A 20214-nucleotide genomic window follows, 5' to 3' on the forward strand; every position below is an offset into this window, starting at 1 on the left:
ATTATCAATTAATTAGTTGTAGGCCTACTTCCTGGAAAAAGACTACTCATCTATATAGTAGTTGTACAGTTAATGCAGCACACACACACACACAATGGGCTTAGTTGGAATTTAAGCAAACTTTCTAAACATCTGCCGACAAAACAGAAAATGTTAAATGCTATTTAGTGACAAGCAAATTAAACGGATATTAAATGGTCTCAGCAAAAGGTTTATGTCATACACACCATTTGTGCTAGTGAAAAATTACAAGAACCATACACCATCTACTGCACAGCAACTTGGTCAAAGACATGATCAAAATGTTTTAACCTGTACCGCTCTACTTAAATGATTATGAATAACGGGTTCCAAATCTACAACAGAATACTCACACACATGTGCATAAAGAACATTAATGCCCATCAAGCTACAGACAGCTTGAGCTGAGAGATCTTATGCTGTAGCACAGCCTTCATCTCTTTGTTCTCCAGGTTGTCTGTGATGGTGGTGAGGAAGTGTCTGGTGTTGTCACTCTCCAGGTGTGTGCTGCTGTCAGGGTGGGCGGCCATGACGGTCTCGTAGTGGCTGAGGATCTCCAGGGAGCACAGGAACAGAGCTTCACACTGCCCACCCGGTATCATCACCTTGGGAGACAAAGGCGAAACGCATTCACTCGCACACAATCTTTAAGAACCTGTATAAGCTGCAATAGTGTCATGTATTATATAGACCTGTTGGCTGTATACGTCAGACTCAGTGTGCACGCGTATCACCGGAGCAGAAAGGAACGTAATCCTGGTCAGAAGAACGAGGCAGACTACAATATATTTGCATTTGTTAGCCATGCTAGTGATCTAAACAATCAATCCATGCCAAATCTAGATATCTAAAAGGTGAAAGACTCACACTCGCAGCTGATTTGGCAAAATTACATCCAGCCATTTGTCACAACTATTAGTCAGGGGAGTGCCATGGTATCTCCATAGAGCCCCATCGTATTCTTTTAGAGCAGCAGCTTGCGCAGGTAGGGGGCAACTTAGTCACGTGACTCAGTTGGTATTGCGGATTGGCCCGAACACGATAGGTTTGTATACAGTGAACAGGTCTATAGTGTCATGTATTACAGGGTTCCCACAGACAGTGCAAAATGAAATTCAAGGGCTTTCAAGTACTTTCGCAAGCACTATTTTTCATTTTAAAAGGGCATTTAAAAGGATACAATTCACTTTTAACACTTTCTTCGCCAGGCTTATGTACATCATTATACCCCTCTCTGCCAGCTCTATTTGTCTATGGAGAAGTTCCCCTTCTTTGCAGGGCTATAACTTTTTAAATTGTATTGCTAAATTGACATTACTATGGCCCATTCAACGTCAATTATCCATCGTTCAGGACGTAGGAACGTTACTTTTTCATTCACATATTCATACTAAAATACGGTCTAAAGTATAAGTATGTTTTTATCGTTTTCTGCAGCTTTCTCCAGAACGTGATTTATAGCCCTAAATGCATTATATTGATGATCAAATACAGTTTGATAGCGATCTGCGCGAGATAAAAAATTTCAAATGGACGTGCTTCTAGAAGTTACTACTTATCATCTGATGTTGACCGGATGGGGGGGGGGGGGGTCGTTTATAATTCCGTGGCCAACGTTAGATGATTCATCTAGTGTGGGTGATATGATCATTATAGCAGTTAGTATCGAACACGTTAAAAAAACCCGCTAAAACTCACCGTAGCTTCCTCGTAGCGTTGGGCGATGAGCAGAAATATTCCTATTATGGGATGTTGAAATATGCGATCCATCTCCAGGTTGTATAATAGTATATACGTCCAAATCATGTTGTTTATCGAGTTATTGGTAACGGATTGCTATCCATTGTGTCTAGCACGAGTCCTGGGACTATTAGCAAGTGATCGGACCGAATTGGAATGAGCACCAGCTTCCGTTTCCTGTTTCCGGTTTGGGCAATCCGCCGATCGGCCACCAGATGGCGCTCTTGAACCGTTGGAGAGTTGAGAGGGGATCAACAGTAGATCTCAGGTCTCCGGGGGAGAAATACGATTGCGATCACAGATTTTTGAAATATTGATCTCAATGACGTGTTACGGCGTCATTGGCAGAATTAGCATGGCGGGGAATGACGTGTTAAGGCGTTTTTGGCAATCAAAGTGTTAAATGCCGTTTTATTATTGAAAAAAATAAATCTGAATCAAATATGTATGGCTTAAAACCAATTTCCGACAATTAGTTACACTTTAGAATTTTTTATCATGGATGAACAAAACTTTCAATGCGAATGGTTGATTTGAATTTCAAAGACTTTTTAAGCACCTTGTTAAAAATGGGCTGTTTAAGGAATTCCAGGCCTTAATTCCAGGGTAAAAAATCAAGCTCTTTAAGCACTTCAAGGACCTTCTGCGAACCCTGGTATTAGCTGCGTTAATTGCTTTTGAAAATGAGGACTGTGTGGACTCAACCACATACAAATTCCATTCAATAAGAATGCAATACATTTTTGGCTCTGGCAAAATCCAGGGCCCTTTAGACTCGTTCTTTATTTAATATCATTTGTATGTGGCTGAATCTACACAATCTCCCTTCAAAAGCAGTTTATGCAGCTTTAATGTCGATCATTCACTGAACCTGCCACTGCACATAGTTGGCACTATAGAGCAAACCAGAGGGAATTTTTTATTGTGATGATGGACACGACGGGGACACGTCTGGGCGCAAGGCATAGCAGAGAACCCTTGGCATCACAAAAACACCCAGATAGTGTGTTAGTAGTGATAGATCATAGCAAATAACATCCTCACAGGTATTATAGCGTCTACACAATGGTTACCAAAATAGGTGTGCTGCCTGAAAAGTTTTCAAAATATTAAGAGTGGAATCCAGGAAGTACCCAGGAAGATGTCCTCATTTACCAGCAGCCATTTGCTTAGCAACAAAGAGCACGGTTATTATCAGCATGGCTGGAACGCCTATTTGACCACCATTTGTAAAAATAATAATTCATACCTGAGAATGTTGTACGTGACAGAAGAGCTGGCTCAGCACAAAGAGGACCTCCTGACAGGGAACTGTCCCGACTTGCGCCTCCTCTTTCTGCGAGTCCACAGATGTGGTGGAGACGTTTGGCGTCTTGGGAACCTCGAGTGTGGTGACCGACATCGCATGGGACACTTCTTCCTTCTCTCTTTTAAAGTCTTTCATTTGTTTCTTGGATGTTTTGGATGGTTTGGGCGAGGTGGACGTGAGGCTGGTTTTAGGACTCGGAGGTGAGGCTGTGAATGGAGCAGAGGTTTTAGGAGAGACAGTAGATGTGCTGGATAAAGAGTGAGTCAGCTTGGCTCTCAGTGACTCCAGCATCTCCCTCACAGCATGGGCGTACAACAACCCCAGGTGGGCCCAGCCCTGAACAGGCAACCAGTCAGAGCAACTGGACCCACAGAGCAGCTGGAAAACACGGAGCAGGAGAACAGACAGGCGGAGCTCGGAGGAGACGCATCTCAGATCCAGAAGGGGCAAGTAGTCCACGTACTCCAGGGAGTAGGGAACATGCAGCCTGCCTGACCGCAGCAGCTCCCTCAGCGCTCCAAGTAGTCTGGTCCATTCAGACACGGAGCACCAGGGCAGAGTCTGGGTGACGGCTACCATCAGACCTTTGCCAAACATATTGAGGTGGTCGGGCCGGCGCTGGTCCAGAGAGAGGCAGGAGAGCATGGTGGACTGGAGGTGGTCTGATATAGAGCAGCACTCCATCCACGCCAGCAGGCCTGTCCCCTGGCCATAGTTGGGCAGCTCCACACCTGACCACTCCTAAGGATGGAGGGAGGGAACCAGAGTGGATGAAAGAATATACAGTGGGGGAAATAAGTATTGAACACATCAACATTTTGTTCAGTAAATGTATTTCCAATGAGCATATTCAAGCGAAATTTGCACCAGACTTTGGTATTAACTCAAGAAATCCAGACAAGAAATCTAAACATTAAAGTCCATATGTAAATAAAGTTATGTGTAATAAAGTGGAATGAAACAGGAAAAAAGTATTGGACACACTAAGAAAAAGCAGTACACCACAGCAAGGAAAGGCAAGGAACTAACTCAAAACTAATTAGGAGGCAACCAGGGTTTCGGTTAGAATTTTTTTTTGCCGGTCTGAGTGGGACAAATGGGATCAATTCCGGTCAGAGTTTATTGAGCTTAAAAACAATTGATAGGCCTATATAAAGAATGACATCCTCAAGGCATTTATAATATTTTAACTTAAAACTAGGCTACTTTTGCATATATACAGTCATTAATATATTCCAAATAAAATAAGTCCCGAGACTTCGTGCTGCTGCCGACTTGAGGTGTCGGTGGGCAGTCTGCCCGACATTAATAAACAGCAGTCTGTTATAATCACATTTTTATGAGCTAACGAATTCCGTTATATTGGACATTTGTATTAATTATATCAAGCGAAGAACTGAGAAATTGGCAGAGAGAGACGGAAACATTATCGTGGGTTTGCGTGATGTATATCTCCACCTCCCAACGACTTGGTGCTGGTCATAATGTCCGGTGAAAATAATTCCCTCTAAGCACAATTTGATTATTTTAATTGTATTAAAATAGGCTAAAATTAAATAGCCTATGCGATGAACGAAACAATCATTACATTTGTTTCATCGTTGCTTCACCAAGCAGGTCTAATAATGACAACGATGTTGTCAGCGGGAGCTTGGTGGTAGATTTGCAAGAGCATGCAGCTGCAGACCCGCAGAGCAGAGGTGTTTTCAGGTCCGGTCTGGGGACCGCTCAGCAGCGCCCCCCACCCAACAGCTGAATTGCCAATGGCTGAATTGGAGTACTGCAGTGTGCGGGCACAGCTCTGTGGGACTGCAGCTCTGCAGCTGCATGCTTCTCGCAAATCTACCACCAAGCTCCCGCTGACAACATCGGTCATTATTAGACCTGCTTGGTGAAGCAACGATGAAACAAATGTAATGATTGTTTCGTTCATCGCATAGGCTATTTAATTTTAGCCTATTTTAATACAATTCAAATAATCAAATTGTGCTTAGAGGGAATTATTTTCACCTGACATTATGACCGGAGAGATTAAATATGTCGGACTTCAACAGATTTTGCCGGTCAAATACCAGTAATTACCGGACAACGGAAACCCTGGAGGCAACTCTACCTCCTATCTGTGCTAATAATGTCAACTGGGTTAGAATATATTGATGGGCTATAAAATGTTTTTTTTTTGTTACCAAGGTGCCACACAAGAAACATCAAATGATGGGTAAAAGCAAAGAGCTCTCAAGACCTTCACAAACAGATTATTGTAAATCATGACAATAGAATTGGCTAAAGACGTATTTCACAACTTCAGAATCTTCCAGTAAGCACCATTGGGGGCATTATCCATAAGTGGAAGCAACATACTCCATCATCAACCGCCATGCACAGGTGCTCCTAACAACATTTCTGATCAGGGAGTCAGAAGGATACTTAGAAGAGTAGCCAAAGAGCCATGGACCACTAGGAAAGAGCTCCAGAAAGACTTGGGGGCAGCAGGTACAACTGTGACAGAAAGGACCATAGGCAATGCACTCCACGGCCATGGCCTCTGTGCACGCTCAGCCCGCAAGACGCCACTAGTTCAAGTTCAAGTTCTTTAATAGTTGTCATACAGAAGTACAGAATACTTTCATACAAAATGCTTCTTACTGTTACGCTCCAGAGACTGTGCTAGACAAGATAGTATCAAATAACATAATAACATAATATAGCATGAATTTAGAAGAAGAAAATGAGGTCACAGTGTTCGGTATAGACATATGTACAATGTTCTGAGTTACCATATAATATACAATACACAATACTATGCAGTGTACTAATGTACAGTACTATCTAGTGCAGAGCAGAAATGGGATGAGGTACAATTTTAGGTACAATTTACAGTAAGGTGTACGAGTTGTAGTGCAATCCTTCATCCATAAATATAAAGTGTGGGGAGTGGGTGCTACAGTGTGTTTGTTTAAAGTGGGTGTGTGCTATAAGTGTGTGGAGTGGGTGCTACAGTGTGTTTGTTTAAAGTGAGTGTGTGCGTGTGGATGTGTGTGCTATGTGCGTTTGGTGGTTGTTGTTGTGTAGTGTTCATTCATTGTTCGTTTAGCAGCCTGATGGCCTGGGGATAGAAGCTTCTTCTGAGTCTTTCTGTGCTCGCCTTGAGACTCCTGTATCGCTTGCCTGACCGCAGCAGTTCAAAGAGGCAGTTGTTCGGGTGACTGGAGTCTTTAATGATTCTCTTAGCCTTGCCCTTGCAACGCTTGTAGTAAATGTTCTGGAGGGTGGGGAGCCCCCCTCCAATTGTGCGTTCGGCTGAACGTGTCACTCTTTGTAGTCTGCTTTGGTCTTGTGCAGTGCTATTCCCAAACCAGGAGGTGATGTTGCCGGTCAAGATGCTCTCTATTGTACATGAGTAGAAGTTCTTAAGGATCTTCTGGCTGACTTGGAACTTCCTTAGGCGCCTGAGGAAGTAGAGGCGTTGTCGTGCCTTCTTCACAACACTGTTAATGTGTGTGGTCCATGTCAAGTCCTCGGATAATTACACTACTGAAGAAAAGACATGTTGAAGCTTGTTTAAAGTTTGCCAAACAACATTTGGACAAGCCAGTGAACTACTGGGAGCATGTACTCTGGTCAGATGAGACCAAAATGTTACTTTCTGGCTATCACACAACACACCATGTTTGGAGGAGAAATGGCACTGCACACTACCCGAATAACACTATACCAACAGTGAAGTTTGGATGTGGAAGTATCATGGTGGGGGGCTGCTTCTGCTCTCCTGGTACTGGCAGACTTCATATTAGGGATGCCCCGATCGATCGGCCACCGATCGTTGTCGGCCGATAATCAGTATAAATATGCGATCTGTGAATTCCGATAATGAGTCATATTCGCCGATCGCGGAAACCGATCAAGCGGAGATCTCACTCGCTGTCTGTCTGACACACAGGACCTGCAAACTGCCGCTGCTCCCTTGCCCCGCCCGCACCCGTGTACAGTTTGTAGACACAGAGGACTGAGAGGCGGCTCCTCTGCTCGAGTCTATAGTGCATTCGACCTGAGCTAACGTTAGCTACCTAGCTATCGTTACTGTTTAAACTAAATTACCCAGTTAACTATTCACTTTTAGTAGGCATTGTCTAACAGTATTTAGCCGGCTAGCTACTGATAGCTCCTGATATCAACAAATGCTCCAGCAAGTCTATTGGTCCATGTTGATACCTCCGTTAGCTTGCGTTAGCTGACGTTAGTTCACTGTTAAACACGAAATGTCCCATTGAACTAAAAAGTTCTGTCTTAACGTCATCTAGCCGGCTAGCAGTAGCTACAGATAGCTCTTGATATCAATGTCTTATAACATTGATTCAATGCGTATTCGAGCTGAGGGCTTGCTGAATGTGATATGACCAAAGCACAGTAACGTTACCAATAGGGTCCAGCTGCAGCACAGGAGAATCCTTTTTGGAGCTGGAGGCTACTAGAATACACACAGACAGTGGAGCTGTTTGCAGATAGCGAGCATTTTGACTTGTTGCGTGGTGGCGATGTCTCGCAGATAATACAAGTACAAGTCTAATTATATAATATATATATTTTATAAAAAAAAAAATTATATAAAATAATTTTTTATCAAAAACGATCGGATCGGTATCGGCCGATATGACTCACGACGATCGGTGATGGGTATCGGTGGCAAAAAACGTGATCGGGGCATCCCTACTTCATATCATTGAAGGAACAATGAATGGAGCCATGTACAGAGAAATTCTTGAGAGGAACCTGCTGCCATTCACCAGGATGCTGAGGATGAGACGTGGGCGGACCTTCCAGCAGGACAACGATCCAAAGCAAACAGCAAAGGAAACTTGCAGTTGGTTTCAGAGAAAGAAAATCAACTTGTTGGAATGGCCCAGTCAATCACCTGACTTAAACCCAATTGAACATTTGTGGAAGAATCTGAAGATCCAGATTCACAAGAGGCCCCCCCGCAATCTTCAAGATTTAAAGACAATCTGTGTAGAGGAATGGGCCAAAATCACACCTGAATACTGCGGGTGATTAGTTACATCATGCAGAAAGCGTCCTTGAAGCTGTCATTACAAACAAAGGCTTCTCCACTAAGTATTGAATTAATTTCAGTTCGTGTGTTCAATACTTTTTTCCTATGTCATTCCACTTTATTACACATAACTTTATTTATGTATGGACTTTAATGTTTAGATTTTTTTGTCTGGATTTCCTGAGTCAATACGAAAGTCTGGTGAAAATTTCACTTGAATGGCCACATTGGAAATATATTTATGGGACAAAATACTGATGTGTTCAATACTTATTTCCCCCATTGTATGTATTGCTACACAAATAAAGTACAGAGGTATATGAATGCCTCTAAAATGAGGATAGCACAGGCACGTTTCATGATAGCCCTTTTTAAGAAATATTGACAAGCATGAAATCAAAGATATAAACTCATACCTGCTCGGGCAGATGGCACACGGTCAGCAGAGATGATGGCACCTCGTTCTTAAAGTGCTCCCCCCACACAGGCTTCAGGTGGAAACGAACGGTCCAGTCGAGATTGGTTACCTTGTTGTAGAGCCAGTACAGAGCTCTGGACCAGGTACTGGGGGCCGCTGCAACCTCCTGACCCACCACCTCTGCCAGTGTAGCCAGGACAGAGACCAGCAGCTCCTTGGTTTCCATTGAAAAGTTGACCGTGCCCTTCGGTGGTTGGTCCCAGCACCTGGTGTAGATAAGATTGGTTTATTTGACATTTAAAAAGGTGATTTCAAACAGCTCAGAAATAAAAGATAACCAATGAACTGGATTCATGCAGTATGAAGGACAAACTCACTTACTGTGGACTCCATATGAATATATGAAAAGCCAATAAGGGCTTATAAAGAAAGAAGCCATCAATAACAGTGGGTTATTTAAAGGTCCCATGTTTTGCTATTCCTCTCACTATTTGGGCAATGTTACACAATTCCTGTGAGTCTATGGAACACATCTGTACGTTTTTTTTTAAATGCATTGTTTTGTATTTCTAATCAATTACTCTAAAGCAGCATTTTTCCACTTCAAGATTTCAAGCTGTTTTGGGCTGGGCTCCGCCCATAAGCGATTTGAGTGACAGTCACCCATACACCGTCACTTACTTACATCTACGTATGAAGCCCTTCCCCTAGACTCAGTTTGGAGGATGGATATACCAGACCTGGAAGTAGATTTTGATTGGGCTGAGGTCTGGGCAAACGTTCGGCTATCGTCACGTAACCCGGATCATCAACAGATTAATCTTAATTTTATTCATAGGACTTATCTAACTCCTATTCGATTGAACCGTATGGGGCTTAAACAAGACTCTCGATGTTCCTTATGTACAAACGGTGATGATGGTACATTGATGCATATGTATTGGGAATGTCCGCCTGTTAAGATATTTTGGGAAGAAATAACCACACTATTATCAGGATTTTTGTATTTGACAATACCTGTAATGCCTTCTGTATTACTGCTGAATGATGTCTCTCAGGTATCACACTCTGTACACATAAAGAGGCTAATCTTGTCCGGTACTACGGCTGCCAAAAAGCTAATAGCATCACGCTGGATTCAACCTGATAAAATGTGCCGGAGGGTATGGATTCTTACATATCTTGATGTGATTTACCTGGAGATATCTACCGCACGAATTCTAGGTATTAATGAAGCTAGCATAGAAATCTGGTTAGGGGTGGTGGAGAGGATAAAACATTATATGAACTATTAATCCTTGGTATCAAACGGAATAATGGATGTATTCAAGGGGGGTCCGGTGGGGGGGGGGGAAGAACGAGTAAGAGCATGTATGTGTTTTATAGTGGATTTCTACTGTAAAGGTTTGTATGTCATGTCAAAAAAAAATACAAATAAAAAAACATTTGTTAAAAAAAAAAAAAAAAAAATCAAGCTGTTTTGGGCTGGGCTCCGCCCATAAGCGATTTGAGTGACAGTCACCCACACAGCGTGATACATGTATACGAGAGAGAGCGAGAGAGAGAACGAGCAAGCGAGAGAGAGAGAGGATATATTGCTCCGTGCGTGCGTGGGCGCTGTGCGAGTGGCTCGACTGCGATTGTGTGTAAAATGCAGGTGGACCATGGAGAAAGAGAGGGAGTCAGGGACGCTTATAGCTTATCCGCAACAGTAAGTGACTTCCGGGGTAGGCCTGATTGGCCCCGACAGGCACGTGACGCGCAACTTTCTCTGCCGCGCGGCACGCTCCGCGGAGCGGAGCGGCAGAGCTTGCGGAATGATGTAACCGTCCAAATACGCTATGACTTTCATTCGGCGCTTCAGCTCACCTGGCAGAGCAGCGGTCCTGCGATCCTGCGGTCCGTTGTTGACGAGTTCGAATCCCATTGAATTTTTTTTTTTTAACGTGATTTTTTTTTTTAACGTGTATTCTTTCGCCGGTTAAGGTTAGGCATGGTTAAGGTTAAGGTTAAGGTTAGGCATTGTTTCGGAGTTGGTTAAGGTTAGAACGGTTAAGTTTAGGCGCTGTTAAGGAGCTGGTTAAGGTTAGAGTTTGTGTTAGAGAATGGCAATATTCTTTCTATGGTTAAGGTTAGGCATGGTTAAGGTTAAGGTTAAGGTTAGGCATTGTTTCGGAGTTGGTTAAGGTTAGAACGGTTAAGTTTAGGCGCTGTTAAGGAGCTGGTTAAGGTTAGAGTTTGTGTTAGAGAATGGCAATAGACAGCCTATTTCCGCGCGACAGCTCTCAGCAGCCTCGTTGCGCGTCCTGAGTTTGCCGCGTCACGTGCCTGTCGGGGCCAATCAGGCCTACCCCGGAAGTCACTTACTGTTGCGGAACAGTTACACGCGTCAGGGACAGGGAGACCGCTTCCGCATTATTCCCACTGCTCCGTTGTTGAGCGAATTGTTGATTCTCTCTGTCAGCACCCGCGCACGTCAACCCGTTTGAGGAAGTGTCAGTATTTCCACTCGCTCTGTTGTTGAGTGTGCTACAACCATAGAGGGGGCATTAGTTATGAAGATCAGCAGCACCTACTGACATCAGGGAACGAGTCAAATCAGAATGGCTTAGTTCAGTGAGGGAGGATCTCGTGAACTCGAGACTGGACTGATGAGCCAAAATGAGAATTAGAGACACAGACCCCATTGATACAACCCCACATTGCTAGAAAACAATGCTAACACTGGAAAAGGCTATTTATAAGACATGGGACATTTAAATAAACTCAAATGTCTACCTTGAGGCCTGGTTGAGGAGCTGAGTGAGGGTGTATAGGAGGGGGAAGGGAGAGCAATCCAGGACCCAGTGAGGAGAGGAGGCTGGCTCCTGGACATCCAGAGACAAGGCACCATTGAGCAGTTGCAGACTCAGGTCCAGACTAATGGGCCCTGGTTCTGTAGGGAGGAGAGAGCATTGATCAAAATTTCACTTTCAGTCAAAGGGCCACCTCAGTATTTCAAATGTGCTGGAACTAGGTATGTACTAGGGTTGCACGATACACTGATACTAGAAAAGTATTGCGATACCTAGCCGTTAAAAACAGTACAATAATACTCCATTGTATTAGTATCGAATATCGATACTTTTAGAATAATAGCCCGATGCCGTATATTCTACGAGTTGAGTGGTGTGTGTGTGTGTTTGTGTGTGTGTGAGAGAGAGTGCAGGCTTTGCGTAGTGGGCATGTCAACAGCATCAGCTGAACTCACCAAACCATTTTCCACATTGTCTGTTTGTAATTCTTCTGCCTAAAGCCAGGCCTGGACAGTGCAAGCGTTTCACTCTCATTTGTGACTGGGAGTCATTGAACAAAATACAATTTTTCTCCATTTAGGGAGAGGTAACATCCTTGTGTGTAAAGACAGAGTGATAAATTATTTCTGAAATGTTACATATGGCTCTCTTAAGTGCAATCCTTGGTACTGATACTGGTATTGGCCAGATATCCAATATCAGCACATTCCTAACTGAAACAACTAAATGTGTGTAGATTTATAGACAGTAGAGGAAGGGCTGACCTTCGATTATTTTTTTGGAATTCTGAGCTTCGGGGCCGAGATTTGATTTTAATTCGAAGCTTCGAGATTAAAAAAATATATATATAATAAATATTTTTATTTTTTTTATGTTGTGGGACTTGTACAGCACTTTGTTCAACTTTGTCAGTGCTGTAAAGTTTAAACCTTTTTAAATCTTAGACAAACAAAACACTTTGCTTTCATGAAATATTGTAAGCCGTCATTTGAAGCTTTATAAAAGCAGCACAATGAACACAAATCCGTCAGTGCCGAGTCCGACCTCATCCTAAATAACAAACAGCATTGCTTGTTGTAGTTACCAAAGAGAGGCAGAGTTGATTTAGCAATTTTTTTAATCGGATTTAATTTTCATATTCGAATCCCATGCCCATCAAACGAAGCTTCGAAGTATTTAAGACAGCCCTAGGAGTCCTAACCCAACATTTGGCTTTCAAAAGCAGTTCATTCAATCCCAGCTTTGGTGGCTTATTATGACCACTCCCCCCTTAAATGGAAGAGATGCAATTGACCTATCTCAAACCCTGCCCTCTTCTCTTGATCCTCCAATCACAACTGTTGTTTCCCTTTGTCCGAGGGAAGCAACAGCTGTGATTGGAGGATCAAGAAAAGAGGGACAGGGTTTGAGTCGAGTCAATTGCATCTCTTCCATTTAAGGGGGGAGTGGTCATAATAAGCCACCATAATAAGGTCAATTGTAAAGCATGAAGCAGACATCAGTATGCTTACGTGTGGTGGAGAGGTAAGGCAGGACGAAGGTACACACCACCTCCTGAAGGGACAGGAAGCTTCGCTTTCTATCCTCTCCTTCAGCCTCTATGACTGGCACCATCAGCAGAACCAGGAACCGGAGGAACTGCTGTCTCTCATCAGCTGACAACTGTTTGGTTGCGATCGTCTCCTGTAGGCAACTGCAGAGTAGACTCCTGTCACCTGGACCATCTCTACAGCATTCTGCCATTTCCTCTAATATCTCTTCTCTATTCTTTTCACTCCCAATAGTGTCTCTCCTCCTTTCCACCTCATCCGTTCTCGCCTTCCCTCTCAGTCCGGGTAGCTGCTGCAGTATCTTAGCCATGAGAGAAAATGACCCCTTATTGAAAACAGCCGAATGACAGCAGTGCCTTAAAGTAGCCTCAGGGTTCTGAAAGGCCACTCTCGCTACCAAGGAAACTGCCAAGTTCAGGTTGCTATGTGACACAGCAGCCGAAGCTCCACCCCCTCCCTGGATGATGCAGTTGAAGGCCATGTTAAGTTCTTGTCCAAATCTATCAGTCATGGCACTGGGAAGAGAGGCATCCAAGAGCCCCTTACTGGAGAATCTCAGTATAGCGGCCAGCACACTGTTCTTGTCTGCTAGGGAGAGCTCTGCGAAAATGTCCACAATGATTTTTGTTAGTTTTTTGCATTGGGTTATGTCTGTGGCGTCAGTGTGCGATTTAGCGATGAGAGTAGAGACTAGTTTCACAACTGTTCCATGCTGCTGGAAGGCTGCTTTGTTTCTTTCCAAACAGTCCATCCAGTGCTTTTCCCTCATGGCCCAGGTCACCTCAGTGGCAAATAACACAGCAAAGTCCTGATAGTCCTCCAACCGATGGTCGATAATGGCCATGGTGACCCTAGCATTTGCCTCAGGGTCGCTCTCTATGTTGGGGAAGGAGAGTGAACCAAGCATCTCTCTCAGTGTATTCTTCAGGTCTGTCAGATCATCCACTTCACTCATGGTTTCAGACACCTCCACATCCTCCAGGGCTTTGAACGTTCTCAGGATGCTTCCATCTAGATGTAACACAGAGCAACTAGGATACAGGCTGTCACTCATTTTCAGTAGGCCCCTTTCTTGCCAAAACTGTGTGAGCTCTGTTAAAATACGCAGGGCCTGGGTCAGCGTCACCAGGCACGGTCTAAACTGAGATGGGGTGTGAAACGCGCACAGGTCTCGCTGGACATCCTGGAGAAGCGCAGAACTCAATTTCTCACCGTTCCTCTCTCTGATGCTCACTACCTTAGACAAGAAGTGCATCTTCTGTTCAGGAGGAAGCGGAACTGCTCGGTCTATCAGGAAGGAGGTGTAGATAGCGTTGAGGGAGACAGAGAGGGCTTGGCAGCAGAGGTCTGGTGTGGATATGTGATCTCTTATATCGGTCAGTGCATGAAGGAGAACGGACAGGACGTCGGTGGTTGATAAAGACGCAGGCAATGATACTGGAGGTGGATCTGGGATGTCTGGGTCGGATTTGAACCTCTTAGCAGCCTGAGAGGACATGCTAATGGATGATGATAAAGAAGGAGGCTGGGAGGAGAGACCAGCAAACTGGTCAGCGAACGTCTTCTCCAGCTTGTCCTCTCCTCCCACCAGCCGCTCGGCTCTTCCCTTCCACGTCTCCCACCACACTTGCAGGAAGAAGCGGACATCATTCTCTGAAGTGGGGCTGCTGGCGACATGCTGGGCCAGTCTGCCCAGCTCAGTGCAGATCTGAGCTTGTGGAAGACGGAGGAGGAGTTGGCTGAAGATCTGAGCGGCTCCCATTGATTTTAGCAGCTCCAGCATGACAACACGGTTGATAGCGGGAAGACTGTTCTGAATGGGGAAGAATGGGTTCTCTCTCCATCCTCTTTCGGTGTCTTCCCCAGTCTCGCTCTCCAATAACTTGAGCCATAACACACAGGTGATTTTCTTCCTCCAGTGGCTGGCACTTGTGTTTAGACCGTCGCAGAGTGCCACCTGGTGACAGATTTCTTGGACTGCCTTCAAGATGGGGTGAGCCACCTTGGACCAGTCACCTTTCTGGAGGGAGGAGAGTGACGTGGGGAGACACAGCTCGTTAGCCAGAAGGAAGCCTCCCTGAAGAATTGCAGACTCTGAAAGCACAAGAATACACACCAAGGTGAGACTTCAGGTATTTCAGTTAGGAGGATGCAATGTCTTGTATACCAGCTAAGCTCTACATAACACTAGAGGTCGCTTAGCTGGTATATTGTGGCATAGTATGTGGTTGGGTGAAAATACCATAGGCCAAAAAAATCCTGTTTGTAAAGTGCAAAGTTTATACTCCCAACACTGTTGTATTGCTATTAGGAGTGTAACAATGCATTGATGCATCACAATGCATCGACCCTAAGGTGACGATTCAACTGCATCGATTTGAAGATGTTATAATCTATTAGAATCGCAATTTTTATGTGTGCAGTCAGTGTTGTTATTCTCATGTCCATTACAGCCAACACAACGACATACGCTACTGCATCAACATTATGATTAACAAAGGCATTCATTTTGTGGCATTAATGTTACATATATATTACTATTGCTATTGATTAATCTAGGTGTTCTAAAAATCGATAAGACTAGAATAAGTTCAATTAACTTAACGTTACTGTCTCGGAAAAGTCTCGAGTAGAGGAATGGTGGACTTTCCGGAAGTAAAAAAGCAAATAAGCGCTTCCGATTGGTGGTAAGAACAGCAGAGGTGGGTGCAAGTGGTGTGACGTAATTCGCAGAATCGACTGTCAATCAATATGGTCTACCTGACATGCAAACTCATAAACAATGTTTCTGTACTGGAGGTGTACAGTATTTCAATAAGCAACCCTGAAAGGATTATTTTAGAAGAGCAACACTAGCCAAAACATAGGCATTGTATGCATAAAAGGGGCTAAAGTTAAGTAGGGATGGGTACCGAATTCAGTACTTTTGAGGTACCGAACCGAAACACGTCGGTACTACCGAGTATCGAATCAAGTGAGAAACCGATTTTTTTTTTACCTTTTTTTTTTTAACTTTTTTGTCAACGTTCACACGCTCAATATATGCTTACCTAGGATTTGACTTGATTCAACAACAAAGCAGTCGGAGCAATGACAAGCCGAAAACTGTCTAAATTGTAGTTATTTGAAGTTTGGATTTTTTTTTTACGACTGAGGTAGGTAAATTAAATTTCTTGAGACTAAAGTACCGAAAAAAGGTACCGTTGGGTACCGGTATCGATTCACAGGTACCGGTATCGGTTCAAATGTGAAAGGTACCCATCCCTAAAGTTAAGTGACTGTTACTTTTGTAGCAGTAGTTCAATGTCACTGCCTTTTTTGTATTGTTTTTATTGACCTATAGTCCATTAACTCAATCAGCGCCACACAGTTGAGCATCGTTTGTACTTAACAGGCCGACGCTCTAAAATATAGGAATACGTGGCGTGTTTGAAGGGCTATAAATTTATTAAATTTATTTCCCAAAACTTTTATTTGAAGCCCACCGCTCCGTCTTTTCCGGTGTTTTAGACTTTTATTTTGAAGCCCACCGACCGGACCGGAAGTATTGTTGTGATTATCAGGTACTTTTTTAGTCCCTGCTCTGTCGTGGTTCCAAGCGAGTAGAAGTGAGATGCATGCATCTTATTGGTAGAAGTGGTACCAGAAAAGTCACGTGAAACACTGCAGACCACTGATTGGTCAGAATAGAGACGCGTCACTCATTGGAGAGTCTGAGGGAGTCTGAACGAAAACAGAACGCCGCCATCTTTAATGTCTCGCATAGGATTTCATAATCATTATGTTTGCAGCAGGCACAAGTGCAATAAACAAAGGATACAGTCACTGTGTATTCTGCCTCATTTATTGATTAAACAAAACCGACATCAACACAATTTGCCACCGAGCGGAGAGTTTAGTCTCGCAAAAAGATTGCTGACTTGTTAAGGCTTGTTGTTAGGTTAGGTGCTAATGTTGTGCTAGCGTGTTAGCATGGCTATCGTACATAGCGTGATCAATATAACTCGCTATTGATTGTTTGTATGAGTAACGTTAATGCTAGTAGAATAGACACAATGAGGGGTAACGTTAGCCCCACGGAGCTCCTGTGCTGTGCTCTGTAGTAAAGCCAGCGGCCCGCCTCCCAACACGGACAGTGACTGACAAGGGGCACTGGTTCCGACTCAAACAAACACGCAAATAGCAATTAATCGCGCCCGTCAAAATCATTGCATTAATTTTAATTATCGCTGCAATTAATCGATTTATTGCTTATTGCGGCAGGCCTAATTATAGCTATGGATACAATACTATGGCCCATTTGACATCGACTATCTATCGTTCAATATGTGTTAAAGAAATAATTTTTTCATCCATACATTCCCGTTTTATACCGTGGTGAATATGAGTATAGTTTGAGTAATCCTGTCTAATCCCAGAGAACTACGCTATGCAGCAATACGTGCAATTCACTAAAAACTTTGCCGTTTCTCACCTGTACACGCTACTATTTCGAAATCACATCTATATTATCGGTATTATGTTTCATCATGAATGCATGAAAGGGTGGGGGGTAGTTTTTTGATGCTTTGATCGTCACCAACGGCACACGTTGTGGAGTAACATTACATATATCTTGTGATCGAAGTGAAATCATGGTTGGATCACAGCAGGATTGATACCATATAGGCCTTACCTTCACTAGGATGTACCCCATAAAGAATATTCCAATGATCTGATCGCGAGTCCCAGTATTTGTGGCGATCGTGTCGCCAACATAATCCGCGACACATCATGCACCAGGAGCATTTCAAATTTCTCAATCCGATCGGGACAACCGCCCCCCTTGCCCAACAAATACAAATGTGACCGGAGACTTTTGATCGACGCACAGGCCAAAATATAATGTTTCAAAGGGTGCTTGATAGTGCCACCTGGGTGGATGCGGCCGGTATTGCACTTTGGCATTCTCAGGATTCCCCATGTTAACCCAGATGTCTGTGTGCCTGTAATGAATGGAAATATCGAATAAAAGAAATAACGATGAAAACCCAACTATACTCGGGTCTGGCGCTGAACGGTTGGAGAGTTAACCCGACTATCATCGGGTCCGGTGCTGATTGAGTTAATGGAGGACCCTTATGTAAACAAGACGAAAGTATTTTTCTGGTCTTCATCCTCTTAGCAGCTGTTTGTATTGAGCTGTAGGCTACTGTATTGTACCCATTCTGCAATCTGTTAATAAAGTTTTCAATCAATCAATCATGCTGAGTGAATCAGTTCCCCCAGCCACATTTTGGGGAATTAACTGATCCTCGCATCGAATCGTGGTCAAATGAAGAGATTTCATGATGCATTGGATCGTTGCCTGAAGAATCGTAATCTAATCGTTGTGGGGTTGAATCTTTTCACCCCTAGTTGCTATGCAATCTGACACATGACTGCATTTGCAGTAGCCCCTTTCGTGACTTTCGGTTTGCAAGCCTGTGTCACTTGCCCACCCGCCCCGATCACCCAGTAGAGAAACGACCAAGCGCCGTCAAGGGGCTCGCGGTGTGTCAAGAATACATCAGATCTGAATTTCAAAGATACCCAGCGTACAATATGGGTCCAACACAGCTCCACGATGGGGTCTGGAAGCTCGCAGTTGCCAATAAACAGTTTAAAACATTGTTACTCGACGAGTGGTATTTACAGACCGAACGTCCATCTCCGCCGTTGGTGTCACAGCGCATGCGCACCATGCCGCGTTCACGTTACTGGGAAGAAGCGGAAGAACCAGGACATCTCGTTGCTACAACTAGGAAGCCTTCACGCTTTGACTCTATATATATCTATGGATGAAACGCCCACATCCATACTTCCGCAATTCGTGACGCGAAGTGGGAGATATGGGGTCTATAAAAGAATCCCATATGTCCTAGTAGGAATTACCACTAGGAGGCTGACGTGAATGGTTTTTCCCAGTCGGAAGCTGGTTCTTCCGCTTCTTCCCAGTAACGTGAACGCGGCATGGTGCGCATGCGCTGTGACACCAATGGCGGAGATGGACGTTCGGTCTGTAAATACCACTCGTCGAGTAACAATGTTTTAAACTGTTTATTGGCAACTGCGAGCTTCCAGACCCCATCGTGGAGCTGTGTTGGACCCATATTGTACGCTGGGTATCTTTGAAATTCAGATCTGATGTATTCTTGACACACCGCGAGCCCCTTGACGGCGCTTGGTCGTTTCTCTACTGGGTGATCGGGGCGGGTGGGCAAGTGACTCCGGTCACAAAAGCCACAGGCTTGCAAACCGAAAGTCACGAAAGGGGCTACATTTGCAGGTGACTGGCCATGCAGAAATGTATAGCAGATAACAAGTAATTTAGGGAAACCCATAGGAACCCTAATTTTGGCATGGCAGGTCACCTGCAAATGCAATGTGTCAGATTGCGTAGGTCAGTTTGAGGGAGATTATAACATTGCCCTAAAGTTACAAACGACCGACTGAATGTTGCAACTTCCAAGGCCAAGGACCAAGGTAGTGTAATAATAACAAACAAAATACAAAATAATGTCGCGCCCAATTTGTTTTGTGGCCTATGGTATTTTCACGGAGGTTGGCTTGCAAACCACAGTCACGAAAGGGGCTAGGGTTACCAGCTAGAGAGGTTGCTAACTTGCTATGCAGTAGCTAGAACAGCTACCGCAATGCTCAATCAGAAGTGACTAAATGTAGTTCAGTCTTTGTGAAACACGGACAGCTCTCACAAGGATAAGTTAGCTAGTAGTAGTAGTAGGCTATAATATATTCAAGTATGGTATTCCGTTTAATCTCGGGAGTTATAGCAAACAGATAGCCTACCTTTGTCCATGATCTACAGACAGAGTGAAAGTGACAACAGACAAATTAACAAATGCAGTGATGTTCAGCATTCAGAGTCCCATTCTTTTCAATACACGTTTATACACTTTCTTTGATTGCGCCTAAATCTACGAAGTTGAAGGTATGGGATACAAGTACGTTTTCACGCGCGTGTGAATCTTCGTTCATTTGTTTAGAGCGCTTCCTTTAGTTCCGTATCAACGTGTCCACAGTCCTCAAGAAGAGTAAACTGCCCTCAAACGTGATACTTTCCCTACAGCGCCAACTATACAGAAAAGGGATATATGGAGTACTGCATTATATGTGGCGCGTCTATTGTTTTTTTTGTGTAAATAAACATTCCGTGAACATTCCTAACTGATCTGATACGCCCACCATTTCATTGCATCCAACATTATACAATTATAGCAGCATTTAGTAATAATAGCTTTTCATAATTATATACTGCCACAACTGGGTGATACGGGTTGCAGGCAAAGCTA

General features: G+C 43.9%; 1 protein-coding gene across 1 annotated transcript; it reads right to left on the reverse strand.

The window, feature by feature from the left end:
• Position 1: 1 nt before the first annotated feature.
• On the reverse strand, positions 2–19889 carry gemin4 (gem (nuclear organelle) associated protein 4). Its single transcript, XM_084334432.1, has 6 exons — positions 19712–19889; positions 12845–14977; positions 11317–11473; positions 8537–8804; positions 3011–3811; positions 2–626 (listed from the first exon to the last, which is right to left on the reverse strand). Exons 1-6 carry the CDS (start codon positions 19719–19721, stop codon positions 405–407), a joined length of 3591 nt encoding a protein of 1196 aa, XP_084190558.1. The 5' UTR covers positions 19722–19889; the 3' UTR covers positions 2–404.
• Positions 19890–20214: the final 325 nt, after the last annotated feature.

The sequence above is a fragment of the Notolepis coatsorum genome (assembly GCF_963971535.1).
Source record: "Notolepis coatsorum genome assembly, chromosome: 1".
In the NCBI taxonomy this organism is placed as follows: domain Eukaryota; kingdom Metazoa; phylum Chordata; class Actinopteri; order Aulopiformes; family Paralepididae; genus Notolepis; species Notolepis coatsorum.